This window comes from Schistocerca serialis, chromosome 7 (assembly GCF_023864345.2).
Source record: "Schistocerca serialis cubense isolate TAMUIC-IGC-003099 chromosome 7, iqSchSeri2.2, whole genome shotgun sequence".
NCBI classification, from domain to species: domain Eukaryota; kingdom Metazoa; phylum Arthropoda; class Insecta; order Orthoptera; family Acrididae; genus Schistocerca; species Schistocerca serialis.
Window position 1 is genome coordinate 161,176,002 of NC_064644.1, and position 24,634 is coordinate 161,200,635.

The window sequence follows — 24,634 nt, forward strand, 5'->3', positions numbered from 1 at the left end:
ATTCACATGAGCACTAAAGGAAATGAGCTGAATTTTGGTTACACGATAAATTACACAAATGTAAGGACTGTCAATTTAACTGAATACTTAGGGATTACAATTAGGAATAACTCACGACAAGACCTACCGTAAAGCAGAAAACAAAGTTTTTTTAAAAAAATTGGAACGATCACGTAGATAATGTTGTGGGGAAAGCAAACCAAAGACTGCGATTTACAAGCAGAACACTCAGAGAGAGCAGGAAGTCTACTAAAGTGACTGCTTGAACCACATTTGTCCGGCCCTTCTGGAAAATTGCTGTGTGGCGTGGGATACGCATCAGATACGATTGACGGAAGACATCGAAAACGTTCACGGATGAGCAGGTCGTTTTGTAATATAGCGAAATAGGGGAGAGAGTGCCACTGACATGAGACGTGAACTATGGTGACAATTATTAAAGCAAAGACGTTTTTTGTTGATGATCTTCTCGTGAAATTTCAATCACCAACCTTCTCCTCATGGTGTGAAAGTGACACTCTTGGAAACGACCGATTTCCTGAATAGAACATGCAAAAATACACCAACTTACGATTTTTTGTTTGGTAATTTTGTAGGTTGTACACAGAGCGAGGAGACAGTCTTTCAGTTAATTTATACTCATTGACAGTTTATATAAATAACATACTTCTTGCTTTCTGTGGTCCTCAGTTCAAAGACTAGTTTGATGTGGCTCTACATGCCACTCTATCCTGTAGAAGCCTCTTCATCAGCGAATAACTGTGCAGCCTATTTCCTTCTGAATTTACATACTACATTCATTCTTTGGTCTCGCTTTACAATTTTTTTCACCCACAGTTCCCTCCAGTTCTAAACTGATGAGCCCTTGATGTGTCAGAATGTGTCAGATCAACCAATCTTTTCTTCTTGTCAGATTCTTTTCTCGACTGTTCTATTCAGTACCACCTCATTAGTTACATGATCTAACCACCTAATCTTCGGCATTCTTCTATAGCACCACATTTCAAAAGCTTCCGTTCTCTTCTTATCTAAACAGTTTATCATCCATTTTTTACTTCCATATCTAGCTACACTCCGTACAAATACTTTCAGAAAAGACTTTCTAACACTTAAATCTGTATTCGATGTTAACAAATTTCTTTTCTTCAGAAACTCTTGTCTTGCCATCGCCACTCTACATTTTATATCCTCTCGATTTCGGTCATCATCAGTTATTTTGCTGCCCAATAACAAAACTCACGTACTACATTATGTGTTTCGTATTCTACACTAATTCCCTCAGCATCACATGATTCAATTTGGCCACAATCCATTATCTTTGTTTTGCTTTTGTTATATCTTCCTTTTAAGACACTGTCCATTTCATTCAGCTGCTCTTAGAAGTCCTTTGCTGTCTCTGATAGAATTACAGTGTCATTGGCAAACCTCAAAGTATTTGTTTATTCCCCTGAACTTTAATTACTACTCCAGATTTTTCTTTTGTCTCCTCGCTTATGTCTTACAGCTAAGAATGAAATGTGTACCTACGAATTATGGATATGGACTAAGCACCAAATTTGGAGGATGAAAGGTGCGGCTGAAATGGAGATATGACATAGAAAAAAAAGTTAGGAAAAGGCTGGAGAAAGGAGGTACAAATCCTCCATATAGTGATCAAGATTTAGGTTAGATAGTTTCACGTTCCATACATCATTTGAACGAATCTTTTATAGAAATGTTGTGGAACGCGTCAGTTTACATGGTATGTTTACATGTGCAGTTTTAACACTAATTAACACATTATTTTTAGTCCTACTCTCTTTTTTTAGGGTTTCGTACTCAGTCGGTAAAAACGGAACTCTTGTAGGATTACTTTGTTTTCCATCTATGTGCCTGTCCGACTGTTAAAACCCCTTCTTTCTCAGAATGGGTACATGTATCAAGTTGAAATTTATGTCGTATACTAAAGTCTACGGCCCCTGTTCGGTGTGATAAACTTAAGCTTCTAAGTAAATGCAGTCGAAAGATGCTCACTCCTCAAAATCTACAGGATACTTACCGTTGAGCAAGAATCTTAAAATTTGGCCAGGAGCAATATTTTACTAGAGTAGTAACGGAAAAATCTGAAAATAGTTAATTTTCAATTATATCACATTAAAATTTTTTTGCCATTTGTTATCCATCTGTCTGCCGTCTGTTAACATCCCTTTTTTGCCGGAATGGGTAGAGACATTAAATTGGAGTTTGTATCAAATACTGAGGTCTATGGTCGCTTGACAATGCAACTAATTTATGTCAAATATTTTGATACTCTCAAACTCATCAAAACCTGCAGATGAACTATGTATATACATGCGGGTCTGGTGGTCTAGCGGTAAAACTGGTGCTTGGAAACAGAGAGGGATCGAGTCTCTGTCGGACCATGGATCTACATTTACGTGATTACTCTGCAATTCACATTAAGTGCCTGGCAGAGGGTTCATCCAACCACCCCCAACCTTTTTCTTTACCGTTCCACTTTCGAACGGCGCGCGGAAAAAACGAGCACTTACATCTACTCTGATTTCTCTTATTTTATCATGATGATCATTTCTCCCTCTGTAATTTCTGTGTGGATGATGTGTTCTTTGCTTTTATGCAGCGGATCTACATGCCATATGTGACTATTTTTTAAAATATTGAACATGACGTTGTATACTGCAAGAGATTTGGCTGTTTTTTACCTTTTCATCACGAAGAAATTGCTGCTTTTTGCTTCTGGAAACAGTTTGCTCTGACTGCAGGATTTACCTAAGTTTATGTTAATCTGTTGACCGTTACCAACTAGACTATAGATTAGCTTCAAATTCCCACCTGATTTATGCATACGAAGGTGTGTTCGAGTGTATCTATCAGTCTGCATAGATTGCAGTTCAAATTTTATGTTATACAGTTTTTCGGCAGTAGGTATTGTTCCGTTTGCTTAATCATATCTAAATGGACTTATTGTCGAACCTAATGTCCAGGGCCTGTCTAAGGCCTAAGTGACACAAACCGCAGCATCGGCTGCATATTAGAATGACGAAAATGAAAATTTGTGCCGGACCAGGACTCAAACCCGGATTTTCTGTTTTACGCGAGCGGTCGCCTTAAACTCTTCGGCTACCCGTGCGCGAATCGCGGCCAGACCCTAACTTCCATATGTCGTCATCCTTGTTTCACAACCTGCACTCGTACTATGCTTATATTCCCGTCCAGGAATGATATATTTATTGAGAGTCGAGGGCTGGTATTGGCGAATTTCGTGTATGATTGCTGTCTATGACGTATTATAAATACCAGTAGCAGCTTGGGACACCAAGCTCAGAGAGGCGTCAGACACAGGCGTACCACAATCAGTAGCGGAAACTGACGCCGTTGAAAGTATACTAGGGAAAACAGGGGGAGGGGTGCCAAATAATAAGTTGTTTTTGTGGAAAAATATTCTCTAACGGACCTGCTAATATCATATTGATGTTGTTGTTCTGCTCCTTGTTCAGTCCAGAATACAAGACATCCGTCTTTATTCTCTATTTTTGTTCACGCATAATCTCTACTTCGCTATGCAGTACGAGTCGCTTCTGTGAAAAGTAAGTCGAAACATAAAAATCAGTAGTTGTTTGCTGAATGCTTGAATGGTCTCTAAGCCGAGAACCTCCTTTCAGTGAGTTCCCTGTGTATGTTTGCAAATCATTACCAAGCTTCGCAGTTAAACTAGAACAACTGTTTCCGAAGAAACTTGTGTTAAGTGCGACCTACAGCAGCCCCGTTTCGTCCTCAAATTGACCCAGAAAATCGATGGCAGGCGTAAGTACACGGAACGACGCTTATATTTCTGCACTGTGTACGGAGCACTCGTCAAACACGACCTCTCTCCGGAAACATGCGATGATGTAGTGCGGGCATCTGATAAAATATTCCCAGTCTTCTTCTCTATGAATAAAAGAGAGATATTCAGGGACACGTAACTAGGGTTGCCAACTTTACAACACCCCCAGTAAGAGACAGTAGCGACAATTCCAGATATTTACGCCCATGAGCCATTATTTTGTTAAGGAAAGGACATGCACAATTTAGTAACCAGAAAGCTTATGTTAAGCAGTTTAGTGTACAAATCGGTTTTAATAGCTACGAATGTAAATCTAAAGAACTTATTTAAATACTTACAAAACTTTCGAGATGTTAAACATTGAACACTAACATACCTCATTCTAGCATGAGGCTAATCTCTTAAACGCCGTAATTACCTATTTCTTTTGCTTTGGTTAGGGGTTTCTTGTCGTTTTTCGCAATTTCGTTAATCTTCTGACAACTGTGACTAAAATTTATTAATCACACATTTCGCCTTGAACGAATTGTTATTGACACGTGCTAGCAACGGATATTTCTTTTCTCATGTTTCCAAATTAATACAAAGACGTTTAACTCACGAGGTGAACGAGGCCTTATTAATTCGATGTTAATCTTATTCGTACAATAAACAACTAATGTCGAATGTCGGCTGTTGACGATGGACGTTATAACGAATCTTTCCTTACTGGCAGATAAAAAGAGACAGCAATATTTAAATTAATGAAAGATAAGCTGTGTATGAGCTTGGGTTTGCCTCGGGGAAGACATTACAAATGTGATGGCACGATGTGGTTAGAAATTTTACACATATCCATATACAGCTAATGTTTTTATAATATTGAATTATTGTTACCTTTAAATCTGTAAGCCATCGCTGTTCTATTCTTCCGATGTACCAGTCCTTGGTACGAGGGGTGTTTGAGTCCGTGCAAAAATAAAAACTACTTACGTGTTTGGGGTAAACCTTTTTTTATTTTCAACAGTCTTCTTTTAGACTTATACACTTCGTCCAACGATTTTCTAATTTGTTGATCCCTTTCGAATAATACGAATTGTCCAAGTCTGCAAAATAGCTATTAATTGCTGCAATCACCTCCTCGTTTGAATAAAATCATTGTCCCACCAGCCATTTCTTCAAATTGGGGAACAAACAGTAGTCCAAGGCAGTCAAGTCTGGAGAATAGGGGGTATGTGAAACGAGTTGGGATCCTATTTCCATTAATTTTGCGACCACAACTGCTGAGGTGTGTGCTGGCGCATTGTTGTGATGGAAAAGGATTTTTTTGCGGTCCAATCGTCGGCGTTTTTCTTGTAGATCAGTTTTCAAACGGTCCAATAACGATGAATAATATGCACCTGTAACAGTTTTACCCTTTTCCAGATAGTCGATGAGGATTATCCCTTGCGAACCCTAAAAGACAGACGCTATAACCTTTCAGGCCGAAGGAATGGTCTTCGCCTCTTTGGTGCAGATTCTCCCTTGCCATTGTTTCGATTGTTGTTTGGTTTCGGGAGTATAGTAATCTATCCATGTTTCGTCCACAGTGACAAAACGATGCTTAAAGTCCTGCGGATTCTTCCTGAACAGCTGCAAACCATCCTTGCAACACTTCCCACGATTCCGTTTTTGGTCATGTGTGAGCAATCGCGGAACCCATCTTGCGGATAGCTTTCTCATGTCCAAATGTTTATGCAAAATATTATGTACCCGTTCATTTGAGATGTCCACAGCACTAGCAATCTCACACACCATAACTCTTCTGTCATCCATCACCATATCATGGATTTTATCAATGATTTCTGGTGTCGTAACCTCCCCAGGGCGTCCAGAATGTTCAGCATCACTTGTGCCCTTATGGCCACTCCAAAATTTTTGAAACCACTTATAAACCGTTCTAATTGAAGGTGCAGAATCACCGTAATGTTTATCAAGCTTCTCTTTAGTCTCCTGATGTGTTTTGCCTTTCATAATGTTTATCCATACCACACGAAATTCTTTTTCGGTCATTTTTTTGACAATCATTCGACTTCCTTGATTCACACGAATGCCAAACACAGAGAAATAGAACAATATGGCTGAAACTTGGTGTGCGTTCTTTCCAAAGATGCTAATAATTAAACATGACCTCGATACTCGCTGGTGGTGCCATCTCTCGGACTTTGCACGGACTTTTCAAACGCTCCTCGTAGCTATTGAGCGTCTTCGCTGTTTGAAGGCTCGTTGACCGTGAAAATACAGTTATGAGTTCCATGTAGAAAGTGGTAATAAATATTCGTTTGGATTTCTTAAAAACCATATCCACAGGTTCGACTTGTCGAGGATAAAATATTTAAACGAGACGACGCGATGAGCACTCTATCACTTTGCCTGCAAACAATGTGAGTAAAATTTCCAATACAGCTACCTGAAAAACATAAAACTATTAAACAGCTTGAATATGGTGATATGAAAAGGTTTATTACAGTAACTGCTGATATCGGTGGTTATGACTGAAAATTATTATTCCATAAAGACATCTTTATTCGACACTTTCTTTGAGTTGTCAACGCTGTACGCCAGGTTGGTTAGGAAGGAGTTTATGATGTCTGAAGATGGGTATAATCCCGAAACGCGTAACATGTTCTAATAAAAGAGTCAATTGAACATATCATGACTTAATTGCGATTGTACAGCATTGGTTGCCAATTATTAGGTTTTGAAGTATTGAAATGGCCCTGACGATTTTGTTACTGAGGTGACGTCCAATGACTAGTTCATTTTCGAAGTCACTGAGATCTCCTAACCAATCTTTTCTGCTCTTAATGCCTCTCTACCGGCAACACAGCACTCCACTCCACTCCCCAAAACCTTTTACACTGGCGGGTCCACTTCTCGAGACATCTAGCAGTCAGTTGCGCATTATATACTCGTTTCCGGATACCTCTGATCAGACAGTGGGCATCTTGTTTGATACTGCATTTAATTTAGTAATCAAACCGGAGGAAAGTTAGGATGGTTGCCCCTAGAACTGCCCGTGACTTTGTTACAGACTCATCCCGGCTGCTGTTCGCCACTTGGTGGATTTTCATCACACTGCTGACCTCCTTCTACACGGCCAACCTCACAGCTTTCCTGACGCTGTCGCGCTTCACCCTGCAGATCACTGACCTCAAAGACATATCAACTAAGAAGGCGCACTGGGCGGCGCAGAAGGGCAGCGCAATGGAATACCTCGTCTATGTGAGTAATCGCTCTTTTCCTCCCAAAAAAACATATTAACTGCACTCATTAAATGTGATGTTTCACAGCACAAAGTATAAAACGAAACCTACATCAATAGCTACGCTGTCAAATATAACGGGGAGAATATTCCTTGCGAATGTTATTTAAGTATAGGTCAGCTTCATTACAGTTACATGCTGTCAGTTTGTGTCATCAGGAATGTTTTCATCCCTAATTACTCCAGTTGGGTTTCGTTACATTCTTGTAGCTTAATATAGGTCTCCTATTCTTTGGTTGTCAATTGTGTTTCCTTATTTTTTTCTTGCTTAGAACATCAGCTAAACTAATCCTAGACAGAGCTGTCATCAGCTCGAGGGTTGATGTTGTTATGGCTTCCTTTGCACACTGAGTGGTTCTTTTTGGATACAGGAGCGAGGAACGGATGCTTTCATGAGCAGAGGATTTGGATGTTAATGTATTCTACATCTGATATCAAAAAGTAAAAATAAGTTGCAGCGTCAGTTGCTAACAGTAGATTTGAAAGTAGAAATATTTACAGATACAGAAGATTTATAAATCTGTTACTCCTCAATACAATGTATATTCACAAGATGTGGTGCCCTGGCCACTGAAAGCCTGTAAATGTTATTCAACTGCCAGAGACACAAAATGGGCTCAGTGAATGAAAATTCGAACTTAAGAACACCCGGACTGAAGCTCCCGAGAGCGTTGCTTGTATCTCATGGGCAGCGGCGTAATCAAAAAAATGGTTCAAATGGCTCTGAGCACTATGGGACTCAACTGCTGTGGTCATAAGTCCCCTAGAACTTAGAACTACTTAAACCTAACTAACCTAAGGACAGCACACAACACCCAGCCATCACGAGGCAGAGAAAATCCCTGACCCCGCGGCAGCGGCGTAATCGTTCGAGGCAGTACCCCCGTGCCGCGACGGTGGGCAGTAGCAAACGCGACGGCGTAACTGGCGGCGGGCGTATTTTGAAGTGCGACCGACCGGATACCACAGAGCTGTACATCACAGAGTGTTAGAAACGCTTCTTTTGGAAGTGGTATGCCGTTGTCATATTTCGATCTAGAACTAATTAAACCAGCCAGTTACAAGGGGAGTGGTAAGTGAAACTTATAAATTATAAGATTATTTGGGCCTCCAAACTGTGGCTTTTTGCTATTTTGTCTAAAACTGACATGGTGAGACCGTGGCTGTGTACAATTAATGTAGGTTGATTCTTACAAAGAAGAAGACAGAAAACAGCCGCTATTAGTGGTTGCTGTCTTCTTTTTTGTAAGAATCAACCTACTTTGGTTTTTACCACTGGGCCCTGAGCCAGTTTGACGCTATTGTAGTTGGAGTAATTGAGCTGTTATAGAGTAATAATCTATCTTCACTTTCTGCGTTCCTTGACACAACACAGAGGGCGTTCAAGTCGTTTACCCACCTTTCACATAGACACCTATTTCTTACACCGTTTTTTGTACAATGTAGAGTAGGTTTTAACATTAACAGAATAGAGATACACCTCATTATAAATATCTTTGTAGATTGTAAAGAAACTATACAGGGCTCCACACAATCTGTACAACAAAACGTCTTCCACTGACTCAAATAATTAAATTATACCTTTGCCCTTACTTAACTGTTCAACATTTATGATTTACAGTGCTTCACCCTCGGCGATAAATAGAAATAATAACTGAGACAACTTCAGATGTAAAACGTAGGCAAACAACTCTCAAACTAGGATTATAACACAGAACTAAGCGTTAGTCTACTACTACCAGATGGCTACCACAACATGCTATAAAAAAGGCTCTATCAAATTACCTTCGCAAGTATTTTAATAAAGTTGTTGTTGTTCTGGCTTCAGTCCTGAGACTGGTTTGATGCAGCTCTCCATGCTCCTCTATCCTGTGCAAGCTTCTTCATCTCCCAGTACCTACTGCAACCTACATCCTTCTGAATCTGCTTAGTGTATTCATCTCTTGGTCTCCCTCTACGACTTTTACCCTCCACGCTGCCCTCCAATGCTAAATTTGTGATCCCTTGATGCCTCAGAACATGACCTACCAACCGGTCCCATCTTCTTGTCAGGTTGTGCCACAAACTCCTCTTCTCCCCAATTCTATTCAATACCTCCTCATTAGTTATGTGATCTACCCCATCTAATCTTCAGCATTCTTCTGTGGCACCACATTTCGAAAGCTTCTATTCTCTTCTTGTCCAAACCATTTTTCGCCCATGTTTCACTTCAATACATGACTACACTCCATACAAATATTTTCAGAAACGACTTCCTGACACTTAAATCTATACTCGATGTTAACAAATTTCTCTTCTTCAGAAACGCTTTCCTTGCCATTGCCGGTCTACATTTTATATCCTCTCTACTTCGACCATCATCAGTTATTTTTCTCCCCAAATTGCAAAATTCCTTTACTACTTTGAGTGTCTCATTTCCTAATCTAATTCCCCCAGCATCACCTGACTTAATTCGACTACATTCCGTTATCCTCGTTTCGCTTTTGTTGATGTTCATCTTACATCCTCCTTTCAAGACACTGTCCATTCCGTTCAACTGCTCTTCCAAGTCCTTTGCTGTCTCTGACGGAATTACAATGTCATCAGCGAACCTCAACGTTTTTATTTCTTCTCCATGGATTTTAATACCTACTCGGAATTTTTCTTTTGTTTCCTTTACTGCTTGCTCAATATAGAGATTGAATAACATCGGGGAGATGCTACAACCCTGTCTCACTCCCTTCCCAACCGCTGCTTCCCTTTCACGTCCCTCGACTCTTATAACTGCCATCTGGTTTCTGTACAAATTGTAAATAGCCTTTCGCTCCCTGTATTTTACCCCTTTCACCTTTAGAATTTGAAAGAGATTATTCCAATCAACGTTGCCAAAACCTTTCTCTAAGTCTACAAATGCTAGAAACGTAGGTTTGCCTTTCCTTAATGTTTCTTCTAAGATAAGTCGTAAGGTCAGTATTGCCTAACGTGTTCCAACGTTTCTGCGGAATCCAAACTGATCTTCCCCGAGGTCGGCTTCGACAAGTTTTTCCATTCGTCTGTAAAGAATTCGTGTTAGTATTTTGCAGCTGTGACTTATTAAATTGATAGTTCGGTAATTTTCACATCTGTCAACACCTGATATCTTTGGGATTGGAATTATTATGTTCTTCTTGAAGTCTGAGGGTATTTCGCCTGTTTCATACATCTTGCTCACCAGATGGTAGAGTTTTGTCAGGACTGGCTCTCCCAAGGCCGTCAGTAGTTCTAATGGAATGCTGTCTACCCCCGGGGCCTTGTTTCGACTTAGGTCTTTCAGTGCTCTGTCAAACTCTTCACGCAGTATCGTATCTCCCATTTCATCTTCATCTACATCCTCTTCCATTTCCATAATATTGTCCTCAAGTCCATCGCCCTTGTATAGACCCTCTATATACTCCTTCCACCTTTCTGCTTTCCCTTCTTTGCTTAGAACTGGGTTTCCATCTGAGCTCTTGATATTATACAACTGGTTCTCTTCTCTCCAAAGGTCTCTTTAATTTTCCTGTAGGCAGTATCTATCCTACCCATAGTGAGATAAGCCTCTACATCCTTACATTTGACCTCTAGCCATCCCTGCTTAGCCATTTTGCACATCTTGTTGATCTCATTTTTGAGACGTTTGTATTCCTTTTTGCCTGCTTCATTTAATGAATTTTTATATTTTCTCTTTTCATCAATTAGATTCAATATTTCTTCTGTTACCCAAGGATATCTACTAGCCCTCTTTTTTTTTTACCTACTTGATCCTCTGCTGCCATCACTTCTTCATCCCTCAGAGTTACCCATTCTTCTTCTACTGTATTTCTTTCCCCCATTCCTGTCAATTGTCAGAGTCCACATCTGCCCCTGGAAATGTCTTACAATTTAAAACCTGGTTCCTAAATCTCTGTCTTACCATTATATAATCTAACTGATACCTTTTAGGATCTCCAGGATTCTTCCATGTATACGAGATTCTTTTATGATTCTTGAACCAAGTGTTAGCTATGATTAAGTTATGCTCTGTGCAAAATTCTACCAGATGGCTTCCTCTTTCATTTGTTACCCCCAATCCATATTCACCTACTATGTTTCCTTCTCTCCCTTTTCCTACTCTCGAATTCCAGTCACCCATGACTATTAAATTTTCGTCTCCCTTCACTACCTGAATAATTTCTTTTATTTCATCATACATTTCATGAATTTCTTCGTCATCTGCAGAGCTAGTTGGCATATAAACTTGTACTACTTGTCTTGGCCACAATAAGACGTTCACTATACTGTTTGTAGAAGCTTACCCGCACTCATATCTTTTTATTCATTATTAAACCTACTCCTGCATTACCCCTATTTGATTTTGTATTTATAACCCTGTATTCACTTGACCAAAAGTCTTTTTCCTCCTGCCACCAAACTTCGCTAATTCCCAGTATATCTAACTTTAACCTATCCATTTCCCTTTTTAAATTTTCTAACGTACCTGCCCGATTAAGGGATCTGACATTCCACGCTCCGATCCGAAGAATGCCAGTTTTCTTTCTCCTGGTAACGACGTCCTCCTGAGTGGTCCCCGCCCGGAGATCCGAATGGTGGACTATTTTACCTCCGGAATATTTTACCCAAGAGGACGCCATCATCCTTTAACCATACAGTAAAGCTGCATGCCCACGGGAAAAATTACAGCTGTAGTTTCCCCTTGCTTTCAGCCGTTCGCAGTACCAGTACAGCAAGGCCATTTTGGTTAGTGTTACAAGGCCAGATCAGTCAATCATCCAGACTGTTGCCCCTGCAGCTACTGAAAAGGCTGCTGCCCCTCTTCAGGAACCACACGTTTGTCTGGCTTCTTAACAGATACCCCTCCGATGTGGTTGCACCTACGGTACGGCCATCTGTATCGCTGAGGCACGCAAGCCTCCTCACCAACGGCAAGGTCCATGGTTCATGGAGGGGGTTAATAAAGTATTATACGATAATAAAAACAACTAATTGTTCACATAGAACAACTAACAAGACGTATTTGAGATGTCACATTCAAGTGTAATTTAAACAAAACACTTTAGGAGTTGTACAATTAATCATGCTCTCAGCATGTAGATAACAAGCAGACGGCTGCACTTCTTTGCGCCATCAATAAGAAACCACCACTTATCATATGACGACCATGGAAATTGAGCAGAATTTGTTGCTAACAAAAACACCTGAGTACACCACTCACATACACACAGTACACTGTGTCAACCATAAAACGGCCATCGTGCAACCATCAGCTGCAAAAGCACTCAGGTTGAAACGTCCCCCGAAAAAAATTTACGAATTACAGTGCTGGTAAACCCCTTACGTTATTTGATTTTCAAACAGCTGAGCACAACTGAACGTACTCAGACATTTCTCTCTTAACTTATTCTGATCATCACTAAACTGACATACAGTATTTTTAGCGCAACGCAATCTGACTTTCAATAATCCCTACAAAAGAATGGCCGCGACTAACAATATCCTATACCTTTCATGAATCACTTACCTCACAAAAATCTTCTTTACTCGAACTACTGCAATACAGCGACCGCCAATATTGTCAGCTAAAATAAGTCAGTGATTTTCGTACAGAGCGCTATGTGACGTTACCAACATAAAAACATAGACAGCCTACTTACAAGGTATTGCTCCTCTTGATAGAAGAAACCTCTTTTTTCACCTCGACTGGGATTGATGTCCGTCCGGCGGAAGAAAGAACCATCTGCATTGTGTCCACACAGCTACCACACCCCGTACAAACAGTAGTGACGTCCAGCTGACTGAGCTGCAGTACTCCGAGTGCTCGAGGCCATCGCTCTCCGCACTGCTCAGAACTCGCTCGTTCGTCTCCTCGCAGAGTCTAGCTACACCTTCGGGCGCAGCCCGCCCTTCGGGTGTGTTTGTGCTACCACCTCGCTGCTCGCTGATTGCCGGCATGGCCCGGCGATGATGAATCAAGCCCGCTCACACACCTACGGTCCTCACCAGGCGATGATATAAAGCTGACTTATGTTTCGCTCTGCGAACATTGCCATATGTTCTGCAACTAGAGCCACAAACGGCTGCTCCAAGGTCACTCCAGTACGAGGTGCATTCAAGTTCTGAGGCCTCCGATTTTTTTCTCCGGACTGGAAAGAGATAGAAACATGCGCATTGTTTTAAAATGAGGCCGCATTCATTGTCAATACGTCCCAGAGATGGCAGCACCGTACGGCAGATGGAATTTTACCGCCAGCGGCGAGAATGAAAACTGTTTTAAATACTTAAAATGGCGACGTTTTCCTTACTTGAACAGCGTGCAATCATTCGTTTTCCGAATTTGCGTGGTGTGTAACCAATTGAAATTCATCGACAGTTGAAGGAGACATGTGGTGATGGAGTTATGGATGTGTCGAAAGTGCGTTCGCGGGTGCGACAGTTTAATGAAGGCAGAACATCGTGTGACAACAAACCGAAACAACTTCGGGCTCGCACAAGCCGGTCTGACGACATGATCGAGAAAGTGGAGAGAATTGTTTTGGGGGATCGCCGAATGACTGTTGAACAGATAGCCTCCAGAGTTGGCATTTCTGTGGGTTCTGTGCACACAATCCCGCATGACGACCTCAAAATGCGAAAAGGGTCATCCAGGTGGATGCCACGAATGCTGACGGACGACCACACGGCTGCCCGTGTGGCATGTTGCCAAGCAATGTTGACGCGCAACGACAGCATGAATGGGACTTTCTTTTCGTCGGTTGTAACAATGGATGAGACGTGGACGCCATTTTTCAATCCAGAAACAAAGCACCAGTCAGCTCAATGGAAGCACACAGATTCACCGCCACCAAAAAAATTTCGGGTAACTGCCAGTGCTGAAAAAATGATGGTGTCCATGTTCTGGGACAGCGAGGGCGTAATCCTTACCCATTGCGTTCCAAAGGGCACTACGGTAACAGATGCATCCTACGAAAATGTTTTGAAGAACAAATTCCTTCCTGCACTGCAACAAAAACGTCCGGGAAGGGCTGCGCGTGTGCTGTTTCACCAAGACAACGCACCCGCACATCGAGCTAACGTTACGCAACAGTTTCTTCGTGATAACAGCTTTGAAGTGATTCCTCATGCTCCCTACTCACCTGACTTGGCTCCTAGTGACTTTTGGCTTTTTCCAACAATGAAAGACACTCTCCGTGGCCGCACATTCACCAGCCGTGCTGCTATTGCCTCAGCGATTTTCCAGTGGTCAAAACAGACTCCTAAAGAAGCCTTCGCCGCTGCCATGGAATCATGGCGTCAGCGTTGTGAAAAATGTGTACGTCTGCAGGGCGATTACGTAGAGAAGTAACACCAGTTTCATCGATTTCGGGTGAGTAGTTAATTAGAAAAAAAATCGGAGGCCTTAGAACTTGAATGCACCTCGTAGTGCTGCGTTTGACACAGTTAGGCACTCTGCTCGATATGTAAACAGCTGCAGGGTAATTACTTCTGGTGGGCAGTGAGCAGCGAAACTGCAGCGTAAATGTGACAACGCTACCGGCTATAAGCCGTTCATCATAAGAATAAACCTGATGTAAACAAACACAAACGCGATGATTGGTCAGAAGTCGTATCACACGTGCACCGGTGTTGCTATGCTCTTGGAAGTAGGTCGTACTTATGTATTAGTTATCTTATTATTAAGTTACGTTAAATGAAACTTAAAGATAATCAAATATATTAACAGCCATAAACGTTTTTCTTAATCACGCTTTAGCTACGTAGTTTTTATTTCAAAAACCGTGTACAGTCACAGTCTTTGCAGTGTTGTGATCTGAGTGTGGCGCTGTTAATTCGTAGTATAAAAATGCCTGAGGCTGCTTTCTTTTCTGTATTGAATCAAGAGCGTGGAACACGGTTAAAAAGTGATGACAAATAGGCTGTTCTTAATATTTTTCAAAAATTTACGGAGGTAATCGGCTTTGAGGTTTTCCCAGCGTTGTATATAATGAAGCTGATAAACAAATCCACATTGAGCCTGAAGCGCAGTCCGCATAGTGATGGGGTGTGAACTAAATGCCGTTATTCGTACGTAGATTCAAACCTCTCCAGTACCATTTTTTTGTCTCGTTCAATTTGAAATACCCACATGTCGTAATTATGAAACTCATCATCATGTTTTTGTAAATAAGGTACGTATTCTTGTTTCTAGTTACATATTGGACGCGAAATTCCTGTTCCCATTTCAAATACAAAGTCTTAATTATTGCCGTTTTATGGCAAACTGTTCCAAAAAGTTTTTTAAATTAAGAAAAATTAATTTGATCTTTAAGGGACAAATGAAAAACCAAATCCTCTTTATTTGGACTGTGTCCATCGTTTTATACCGCAAAGGTAGGTACAGGGTGTTTCAAAAATGACCGCTATATTTGAAACGGCAATAAAAACTAAACGAGCAGCGATAGAAATACACCGTTTGTTGCAATATGCTTGGGACAACAGTACATTTTCAGGCAGACAAACTTTCGAAATTACAGTAGTTACAATTTTCAACAACAGATGGCGCTGCGGTCTGGGAAACTCTATAGTACGATATTTTCCACATATCCACCATGCGTAGCAATAATATGGCGTCGTCTCTGAATGAAATTACCCGAAACCTTTGACAACGTGTCTGGCGGAATGGCTTCACATGCAGATGAGATGTACTGCTTCAGCTGTTCAATTGTTTCTGGATTCTGGCGGTACACCTGGTCTTTCAAGTGTCCCCACAGAAAGAAGTCACAGGGGTTCATGTCTGGCGAATAGGGAGGCCAATCCACGCCGCCTCCTGTATGTTTCAGATAGCCCAAAGCAATCACACGATCATCGAAATATTCATTCAGGAAATTAAAGACGTCGGCCGTGCGATATGGCCGGGCACCATCTTGCATAAACCACGAGGTGTTCGCAGTGTCGTCTAAGGCAGTTTGTACCCCCACAAATTCACGAAGAATGTCCAGATAGCGTGATGCAGTAATCGTTTCGGATCTGAAAAATGGGCCAATGATTCCTTTGGAAGAAATGGCGGCCCAGACCAGTACTTTTTGAGGATGCAGGGACGATGGGACTGCAACATGGGGCTTTTCGGTTCCCCATATGCGCCAGTTCTGTTTATTGACGAAGCCGTCCAGGTAAAAATAAGCTTCGTCAGTAAACAAAATGCTGTCCACATGCATATCGCCGTCATCAATCCTGTGCACTATATCGTTAGCGAATGTCTCTCGTGCAGCAATGGTAGCGGCGCTGAGGGGTTGCCGCGTTTGAATTTTGTATGGATAGAGGTGTAAACTCTGGCGCATGAGACGATACGTGGACGTTGGCGTCATTTGGACCACAGCTGCAACACGGCGAACGGAAACCCGAGGCCGCTGTTGGATCACCTGCTGCACTAGCTGCGCGTTGCCCTCTGTGGTTGCCGTACGCGGTCGCCCTACCTTTCCAGCACGTTCATCCGTCACGTTCCCAGTCTGTTGAAATTTTTCAAACAGATCCTTTATTGTATCGCTTTTCGGTCCTTTGGTTACATTAAACCTCTGTTGAAAACTTCGTCTTGTTGCAACAACACTGTGTTCTAGGCGGTGGAATTCCAACACCAGAAAAATCCTCTGTTCTAAGGAATAAACCATGTTGTCTACAGCACACTTGCACGTTGTGAACAGCATACGCTTACAGCAGAAAGACAACGTACAGAATGGCGCACCCACAGACTGCGTTGTCTTCTATATCTTTCACATCACTTGCAGCGCCATCTGTTGTTGAAAATTGTAACTACTGTAATTTCGAAAGTTTGTCCGCCTGAAAATGTACTGTTGTCCCAAGCATATTGCAACAAACGGTGTATTTCTATCGCTGCTCGTTTAGTTTTTATTGCCGTTTCAAATATACCGGTCATTTTTGAAACACCCTGTAAGTATCGTAGAAACATGAAAAACAGTCATTTTCACAGCATCGATCACATCGTACAAATGCTGCATTTTTACATTTGCTACTGTACCATCACAATACGAACCCAACAGAACTGATCTGGAGCCATGGTGCGGGATTTGGCCCGAGAAGTAACAAGACTGCTAAGCTGCCAAACGTACTGGCACTGAAGCACAAAGCTTTCTCACACGTCACTGGCGAACTCTGGAGGGATACAGAAAGGCTCGTCATTAGTGAAGCAAAGAAACTGCTGCGCCTGGTTCGTTTCGTGGATTTTGTTGTTGATAGGCTCGTTATCATCGTAGCAGGTGACACTTCTAGAGATGAAATGTATTTCTCGGATTAGGATAAGGAAAGAGCTAAGAGATTACGACTGACAGTAAGTAATACCTTCAGTGGCTTCAATATTTAACTATACAGTGAAATCCTACAGTACTCTCTTACGTTGCAAACAGCTTATGCAGAAAAATTACCCTGTGGTTAAGTCAGGAATTTTCATCATTCTTGTTTTTAATTACAATAGAAATTTAGCTAAAAAGTATAACCTGTTGCAGCTTTCGTCTAGTCGTCTAAGGAGTGTATTGTGGGGGATTTGCCAACAATGCCATACGATCATTTCATTTTTTGCAGTTTATTATTTCATTCTGATTAAAAATTAAATGACATTCGAAGCTGTATTGCTCCTCTGCTCGTCTCTTTTTACGTGTGAACTGCAGCTGGCCACGTCACTGCAGGCTAACTGTACCAGCTGACCGCCAGTGCTGTCCAAGTTGAATGCGCCGGTAAAGCTGTTGTCCCGTATTGTCGCTAAGTCGATGTGCGTGACGCACACCACAAAACGTACTTGACAGTACTGGAGACAGCTTGGCTGCAATCCCACGTGAAAGTGAAATCCAGTGAGGTTCCAGCAAACGCGGAACAATACACACTGCAATGTTTGCATCAGATCTATTCTTATGGTGAACGGATTATAACAGTGATATACGATACGCCAGTATCGAGCTATAAGGTACCAGCAGCATAAATGTTCTCTTACCGTCACCTTGCTGTCGCACCAATCTGGGCTGTGGCGACGCGCCACAGACTTTTCCATCGCTACCGTTCCCAGCACCACGGCGGCGCTGGCCTCCGGAAGGTATTGCTTGTTCCACTTGCTGCCGTTAACTCCCTAAAACACCGTCGGTGCTTGCGACCAGCTCGGGCGCGGCGACGCTAGGGGAAATCACATGTCCGTTCTCTCACGGCTCCAGCACGACACTGTATAGAAAATGACACTCTGGAAGAGGGGACAAGTTGAAAGTCAGTGGACCAGTTCTTGTTTCCCACAACAATGTCTGTGTTTGTTCTCCTTTTATGTATAAATTAGGCCTTAAAAGTTGAAATAAGATACATCAGCCAAACCAGTATGAGCATCTGCTTAATAACGCGCTGGTCCACCTTTGGAACTCAGTATAGCAGAGATGCCACGTGGAGTGCATTCGATAAGTCCTCTGTAGGTTTCAGGAGGAACGTGGCTTCAGATGTCTACGGACAGGTCCTTCAAATCCTGCGAATTGCAGTTGGATGTTTAGTGGATGACTTGTGGACACAAACTGGAACCCAATAGAGTCCCTCAAGTGTCCCATTGGATCCAGATCAGGCGAATTATCTGGCTAAGACATCTACATGAGTTGACAGTATGCTCCTCAAACGGTTCTAGCGTTGTAAGATAGATCGTTAGCCTGCTTAAACGTGCCACTGCCTTAGGGGAAGTCATCAAACTTGACGATATGCATGTGGTCTGCAATAATATTCACAGCTATCAAGATGCCTTCCAGTCTCCTGGAAGTCCAGATGATTGTCTATCATTGCGTTACGCTGCCCCCACCTGCTTGCGTCCGTAGCACAGTGCATGTTTCGAGCAGCTGTGCACCTGGATGATGATGTATCGATGTGAAAGTCCCTGTGTATAAAATTACTCACGCCGAGAAAACTAATTGTGAACCAGCCATGCCTTTACAGCTTATGCTATAAATTTTAATGTACACAATTTTAACGAATAACGCGATTTTTAAAGACCGTAGCTGTAAATTCTAAAGTGGAGATGTTCACAAACAATGTTTTAATTTGAATGGAAGATATGAAACGGAAACATTCTTTCGATTAATTTATTCAACAAACATTTTCGTATCGACAGATTATGAACGACTGTGGAATTGTTTACAAACTCTATATTATATAAATTCTAGTTGGTGTATAGGTATCTATTCGCAGAGTTACTCGATTGAATGATAAAAGTATGTCCTCCTAATGCTCATATCAATCAGGACAAGAATCTCAAATTCGTTTACCCTAAACAAAACAGTCACGTAAACCTACTAGTTAATCAATAATTTCAAACATTTCATACAGCAATAGTCGACCTGAGACAGGAGATCGTACAGATGTCTGCGAGTGTGGATCAAGAAATGCCCTATCACACCAATGCTACTGCATAAGCTCCCTGTACTTATGCACGGACGGCCATGGTGTACGCCGCTGTCATGAGTTTGACTCTCCTGTAGAGGAGCAGAGAGCATGTTGCTGTTGCCACAACTCCAGACCAAAACGCCTTTCCCACTTCTAAAAAAGCTATCGCCGTAGCTTCGTCTTCGTGACGTCAGTGACTAATTTAATAACGGTGTGTTTTTGTGTCCAGCACTATCTTCACATCAGAGGTCCTCTGAATATGGAAAGGAGCTCATGAGGCCACGCCACTATTAACTAAAGCCGCGTTTCTTTCAGAAAGTAAGTGATGGTTTTCTACAAAAAATTCTCACTAAAATATGACAAACTGGCTTTCTCCTGCTGCTAGCGTGGCGTCACGGTCGCAGTTTGGCCACTGGGCAGGTCCCAGGTTGCCAATACACAATAGCCAGCAACTCTTGTTTCGGCCCTGGCGTCCAACCTGAGGCTCCAGGCTGCGCTGACGGCAAAGAACAACTTTTTTCGTAGCATTCTCTGACCAATCTGTCTCAAATCCAACACGCTGTGCTTTCCCACGCACACAAAAATTGCCCTGAAAACAAGCCATTCCAGTACCACATTAAATGAAATGAAACGAATGTAGAAAGAGCGCAGTACGTCCAGTCACTGTCGTTAAATATACTTTAAATAAAAGAATTACCCAAGGTATCCACACCATTATCTCCCTCTAATTACATAATCAACCTAGAACTGAATGGAAAAGGCATATGTAATTTTTTGAACGTTTCACTGGGACATGACGATCGAACTGATATAACAAGGAAAGTGATTGATTGACGAGGCCACACATTTTCAATGATCCACGGTCCAATCTCGATGATCGTGTGGCCAATTCACGCTCGTCTGACGATCTCGCTGGGTCAACATGGGGACACTTATGAGTTGTCTGCTACAAAGCCCCATGCTCAACAATGTGCGCTGAGCAACTCTGCGAAACAGTTGTGCCTGCCCCAGCATTGAACCCTGTCGCCAGATCTGGCACAGATGGCCACCTATCCTGCTTTAAGATTGGGCAAGACGCCAACCTCTACCCTCTGAAATGAGGCGTGGACATGCTGCACCTTGTCGCCTACCCTTAGATTCACCGCCCTTCAACCACTTTACAAAGACGCTCACGACGGTACAGCGAAAACAGTCGATCACTTTCTTCATTTCTGAGCCGCTCATTCCCAGGTATTGGTCCACAACGCTCTACCCATTGTCAAAGTTGCTTATGTCCGCTGAGTTCTTCATTTGACCTCAGTACGTCGCCAGAATGATTCCTCATCCGTCTGTGCTCCTCTTCCATGCTTTCCTTAACGTGTCAGGTCCTGGTAATGCCAGGATGGGGCAATCAGTCTCACAGTGGACAATGGTCATAGTGTCTTCGCCCATTGCATGCATGGTGTCAGCTCTTCTTATTTTCAACAGCGCACATCCGTAGACATATTTCTTGCTTGTTAAAATGTCTGTTTCCTTTGAGGATAAATTATTCAGCGAAATGTTTGGTAATTTTTAAGATTATGCTATTCGGGTATGGAGCAAGTAGATTATGACGTATAATTGTAGATTAAAAGAAAAATGGAACAAAAGCATGAAGGATAACCGCGCAAGCTATGGATGTAATAAGAATGAAGGAAAATGAAGTTTAATGATATGTTGACGACGTAAAGCTCAGTGTAGGGTTGTTCATTTCAATGCACACTCTCCAGTCACATGATGACCACTCATCAAAAGCCTATATAATCACCTTTTGCCGTGCGGACTGCTGCGAGATGTTGAACAAGAGAGCTAGGGACGTTCTGGGGGGTACCGACAGGTTAATGGATCCATGTCGACTCCAAAGCCGTTGCCAGCTGCGCTTCGGCTGAGGATACACGATGCGAACAGCCTGATCGAGGTCCCACATGTCCTGGATTGGGTTTCAGTCCAGGGAGTTCGGTAGCCAGGGAAGTACTGTAACCTCATCCTGTGTGTGAAAACTTACGGGACTTAACTGCTAAGGTCATCAGTCCCTAAGCTTGAACACTACTAAATTATCCTAAGGACAAACACACACGTTCATGCCCAAGGGAGGACTCGAACCTCCGCCGGGACCAGCCGCACAGTCCATGACTGCAGCGTCTGAGACTGCCCGGCTAATCCCGAGCGGCTAACCTCATCCTGGTGCTCTTCGATTCACGCATGTACACTGCGAGCTGTGTGACACTTTGCACTGTCCTGATGGTAGATCCCATCGTACCGAGGAAAAACAAACTTTATGTAGAGGTGCACATGGTTCCAAGGATGGATACATACTTGTGTTGATCCAATGTGCCTTCCATAATGACAAGATTATCTAGAGAATGCCACGAAAACATTCTTCCAGACCATAAGGCATGCAACGTGTTTGCTGTCAGATGTTTCACGCCCTACATGCCAACCGCCATCTGGCCGATGGAGCACAAAACGTGGTTCATCTGAAAAAACCACCTGTCGCCACTCAGTGGACGTCCAGTTGCGTTACTGGCGCGCAAATTCCAGACTTCGTCACCGATGAACCGCAGTCAGCATGGGCTAAATTGACTACACGCCTTCTGTGGAGGCCCATACACAGCAACGTTCATTGAGCAGCCGCTTTTGGAAGACCCTTGGTTCATCTAGGCAGTCAGTTTCTCAACAGTTGCACATGTATCCGTCTGTACACATCTCTGCAGTCGTCGTTCACCCTTGTCGTCTACGGCTTGTGGTGCACCATAACTTGCCTCGACGCCAGTTTTAGATAGCGCCATTTCGCCGTGTACGGCACACTTTAACACGCCAGCATGCGAACAGTTTACAATCTTAGCCGTTTCAGAAATGCTTCCACTCTTCGCCTGAAATCCAATGATTAACCTCTTTCGGACGTCAGATAAATCACTCCGTTTCTGCTTCCCCCCCGGCACGCTTCATGTATCCTCCACTGCTAGTGCTGCCACCTGCTATCTCTGAGTGGCTACTGCAGGTTGACGTCGAACACAGCTGGAAACTCCCTCCCAAGTATTTCAATCAGGATCCCATGTGCCCAAACATCAGCTCGCTTGTAATTTCGCTGAAAAGACTCTGACCCTATAGTATGTCTGAACTCTTACTAGCATCCTCTAGTAATGGCAGTAGAGAATGACACCTCCGACTTCAGTTTATACAAACCGAAACTCTCCGCTCATGATGACTGCATGTGAAATTTTCGCATTCCCGCGTCGCCTAAGTCTCATAGAAAGGTTAACAGTATAGAGGTTTTAATCTAACGAAATTTAAAAGAAGTAGCCGAAACACCGAAATGACACTCACTCTTTTGATGAAACTATTTGATAAGGTATAATTCTTTCGTCTCAATATGACACTTCTATGTACGGATAAAGCATTCTAACAAAAATACGCCTGCTTTCATTCGGATCGGGAATACAGGTAAGTTACGTGTATAAAATACAATTACTTTGTCTGAAGCGAACCAGTGGCGCAGATAACTCAGCGGAGCATTTTAATCGATAGAAAGGTGGAAACCAGCACAACAGAAATACGAGATACTAGATGAAGAATTCGACAAAATGGAAGCGGCCGCGAGTGCAGATTCTAAACATCACTCAACCCTACTAATATCAAATTTGTTTAAAACTTTCCTTCCAGTTAAAATAATTGGCAGATGGTTCTAAACAACAGAGAATACTTAGTTTCGAAGAAACTGCAGAGAGAAATAAACTGAAAACTTTTGAAGAATTTATCTCAACAGCAGTTGGAACATCTTATTGCAATGGCGGTGCGAAACAATAGAAAATGTAGCTTTTCAAGACCAAGATGAGGAATCAGTAGAAAGTTTCTCCTTGAAAAAGGAAGGAACATTATATTACACTACTGGCCATTAAAATTGCTACACCACGAAGATGACGTGCTACAGACGCGAAATTTAACCGATAGGAAAAAGATGCAGTGATGTGCAAATGATTAGATTTTCAGAGCATTCACGCATGGTTGGCGCCGGCAGCGACACCTACAACGTGCTGACATGAGGAAAGTATCCAACCGATTTCTCATACAGAAACAGCAGTTGACCGGCGTTGCCTGGTGAAATGTTGTTGTGATGCCTCGTGTAAGGAGGAGAAATGCGTACTATCACGTTTCCGACTTTGATAAAGGACGGATTGTGGCCTATCGCGATTGCGGTTTATCGTATCGCGACATTGCTGCTCGCGTTGGTCGAGTTCGAATGACGGTTAGCAGAATATGGAGTCGGTCGGTTCAGGAGGGTAATACGGAACGCCGTGCTGGATCCCAACGGTCTCGTGTCACTAATAGCCGAGATGACAGGCATCTTATCCGCGTGGCTGTAACGGGTCGTGCAGCCACGCCTCGATCCCTGAGTCAACAGATGGGGACGTTTGCAAGACAACAACCATCTGCACGAACAGTTCGACGACGTTTGCAGCAGCAGGGACTATCAGCGCGGAGACCACGGCCGTGGTTACCCTTAACGCTGCCTCAGAGACAGGAGCGCCGGCGATGGTGTACTCAACGATGAACCTGGGTGCACGAATGCCAAAACGTCATTTTTTCGGATGAATCCATGTTCTGTTTACAGCATCATGATGGTCGCATCCGTGTTTGGCGACATCGCGGTGAACGCACATTGGAAGCGTGTATTCGTCATCGCCATGCTGGCGTATCACCTGGCGTAATGGTATGGGGTGCCATTGGTTACACGTCTCGGTCACCTCTTGTTCGCATTGACGGCACTTTGAGCAGTGGACGTTACATTTCAGATGTGTTACGACCCGCGGCTCTACCCTTCATTCGATCCCTGCGAAACCCTACATTTCAGCAGGATAATGCACGACCGCATGTTGCAGGTCCTGTACGGGCCTTTCTGGATACAGAAAATATTCGACTGCTGCCCTGGCCAACACATTCTCCAGATCTCTCACCAACTGAAAACATCTAGTCAATGGTGGCCGAGCAACTGGCTCGTCACAATACGCCAGTCACTACTCTTGATGAACTGTGGTATCGTGTTGAAGCTTCATGGGCAGCTGTACTTGTACACGCCATCCAGGCTCTGTTTGACTAAATGCCCAGGCGTATCAAGGCCATTATCA

General features: G+C 42.8%; 1 protein-coding gene across 1 annotated transcript in view; it reads left to right on the top strand.

The window, feature by feature from the left end:
* LOC126412450 (ionotropic receptor 93a) overlaps window positions 1–24,634 on the top strand; it is a 200,096-nt gene that overhangs the window by 83,222 nt on the left and 92,240 nt on the right. The window contains exon 6 of the mRNA XM_050082056.1: window positions 6,879–7,069. Coding sequence (XP_049938013.1) covers window positions 6,879–7,069 — 191 coding nt within the window. The remainder of the gene's footprint in view (window positions 1–6,878; window positions 7,070–24,634) is intronic.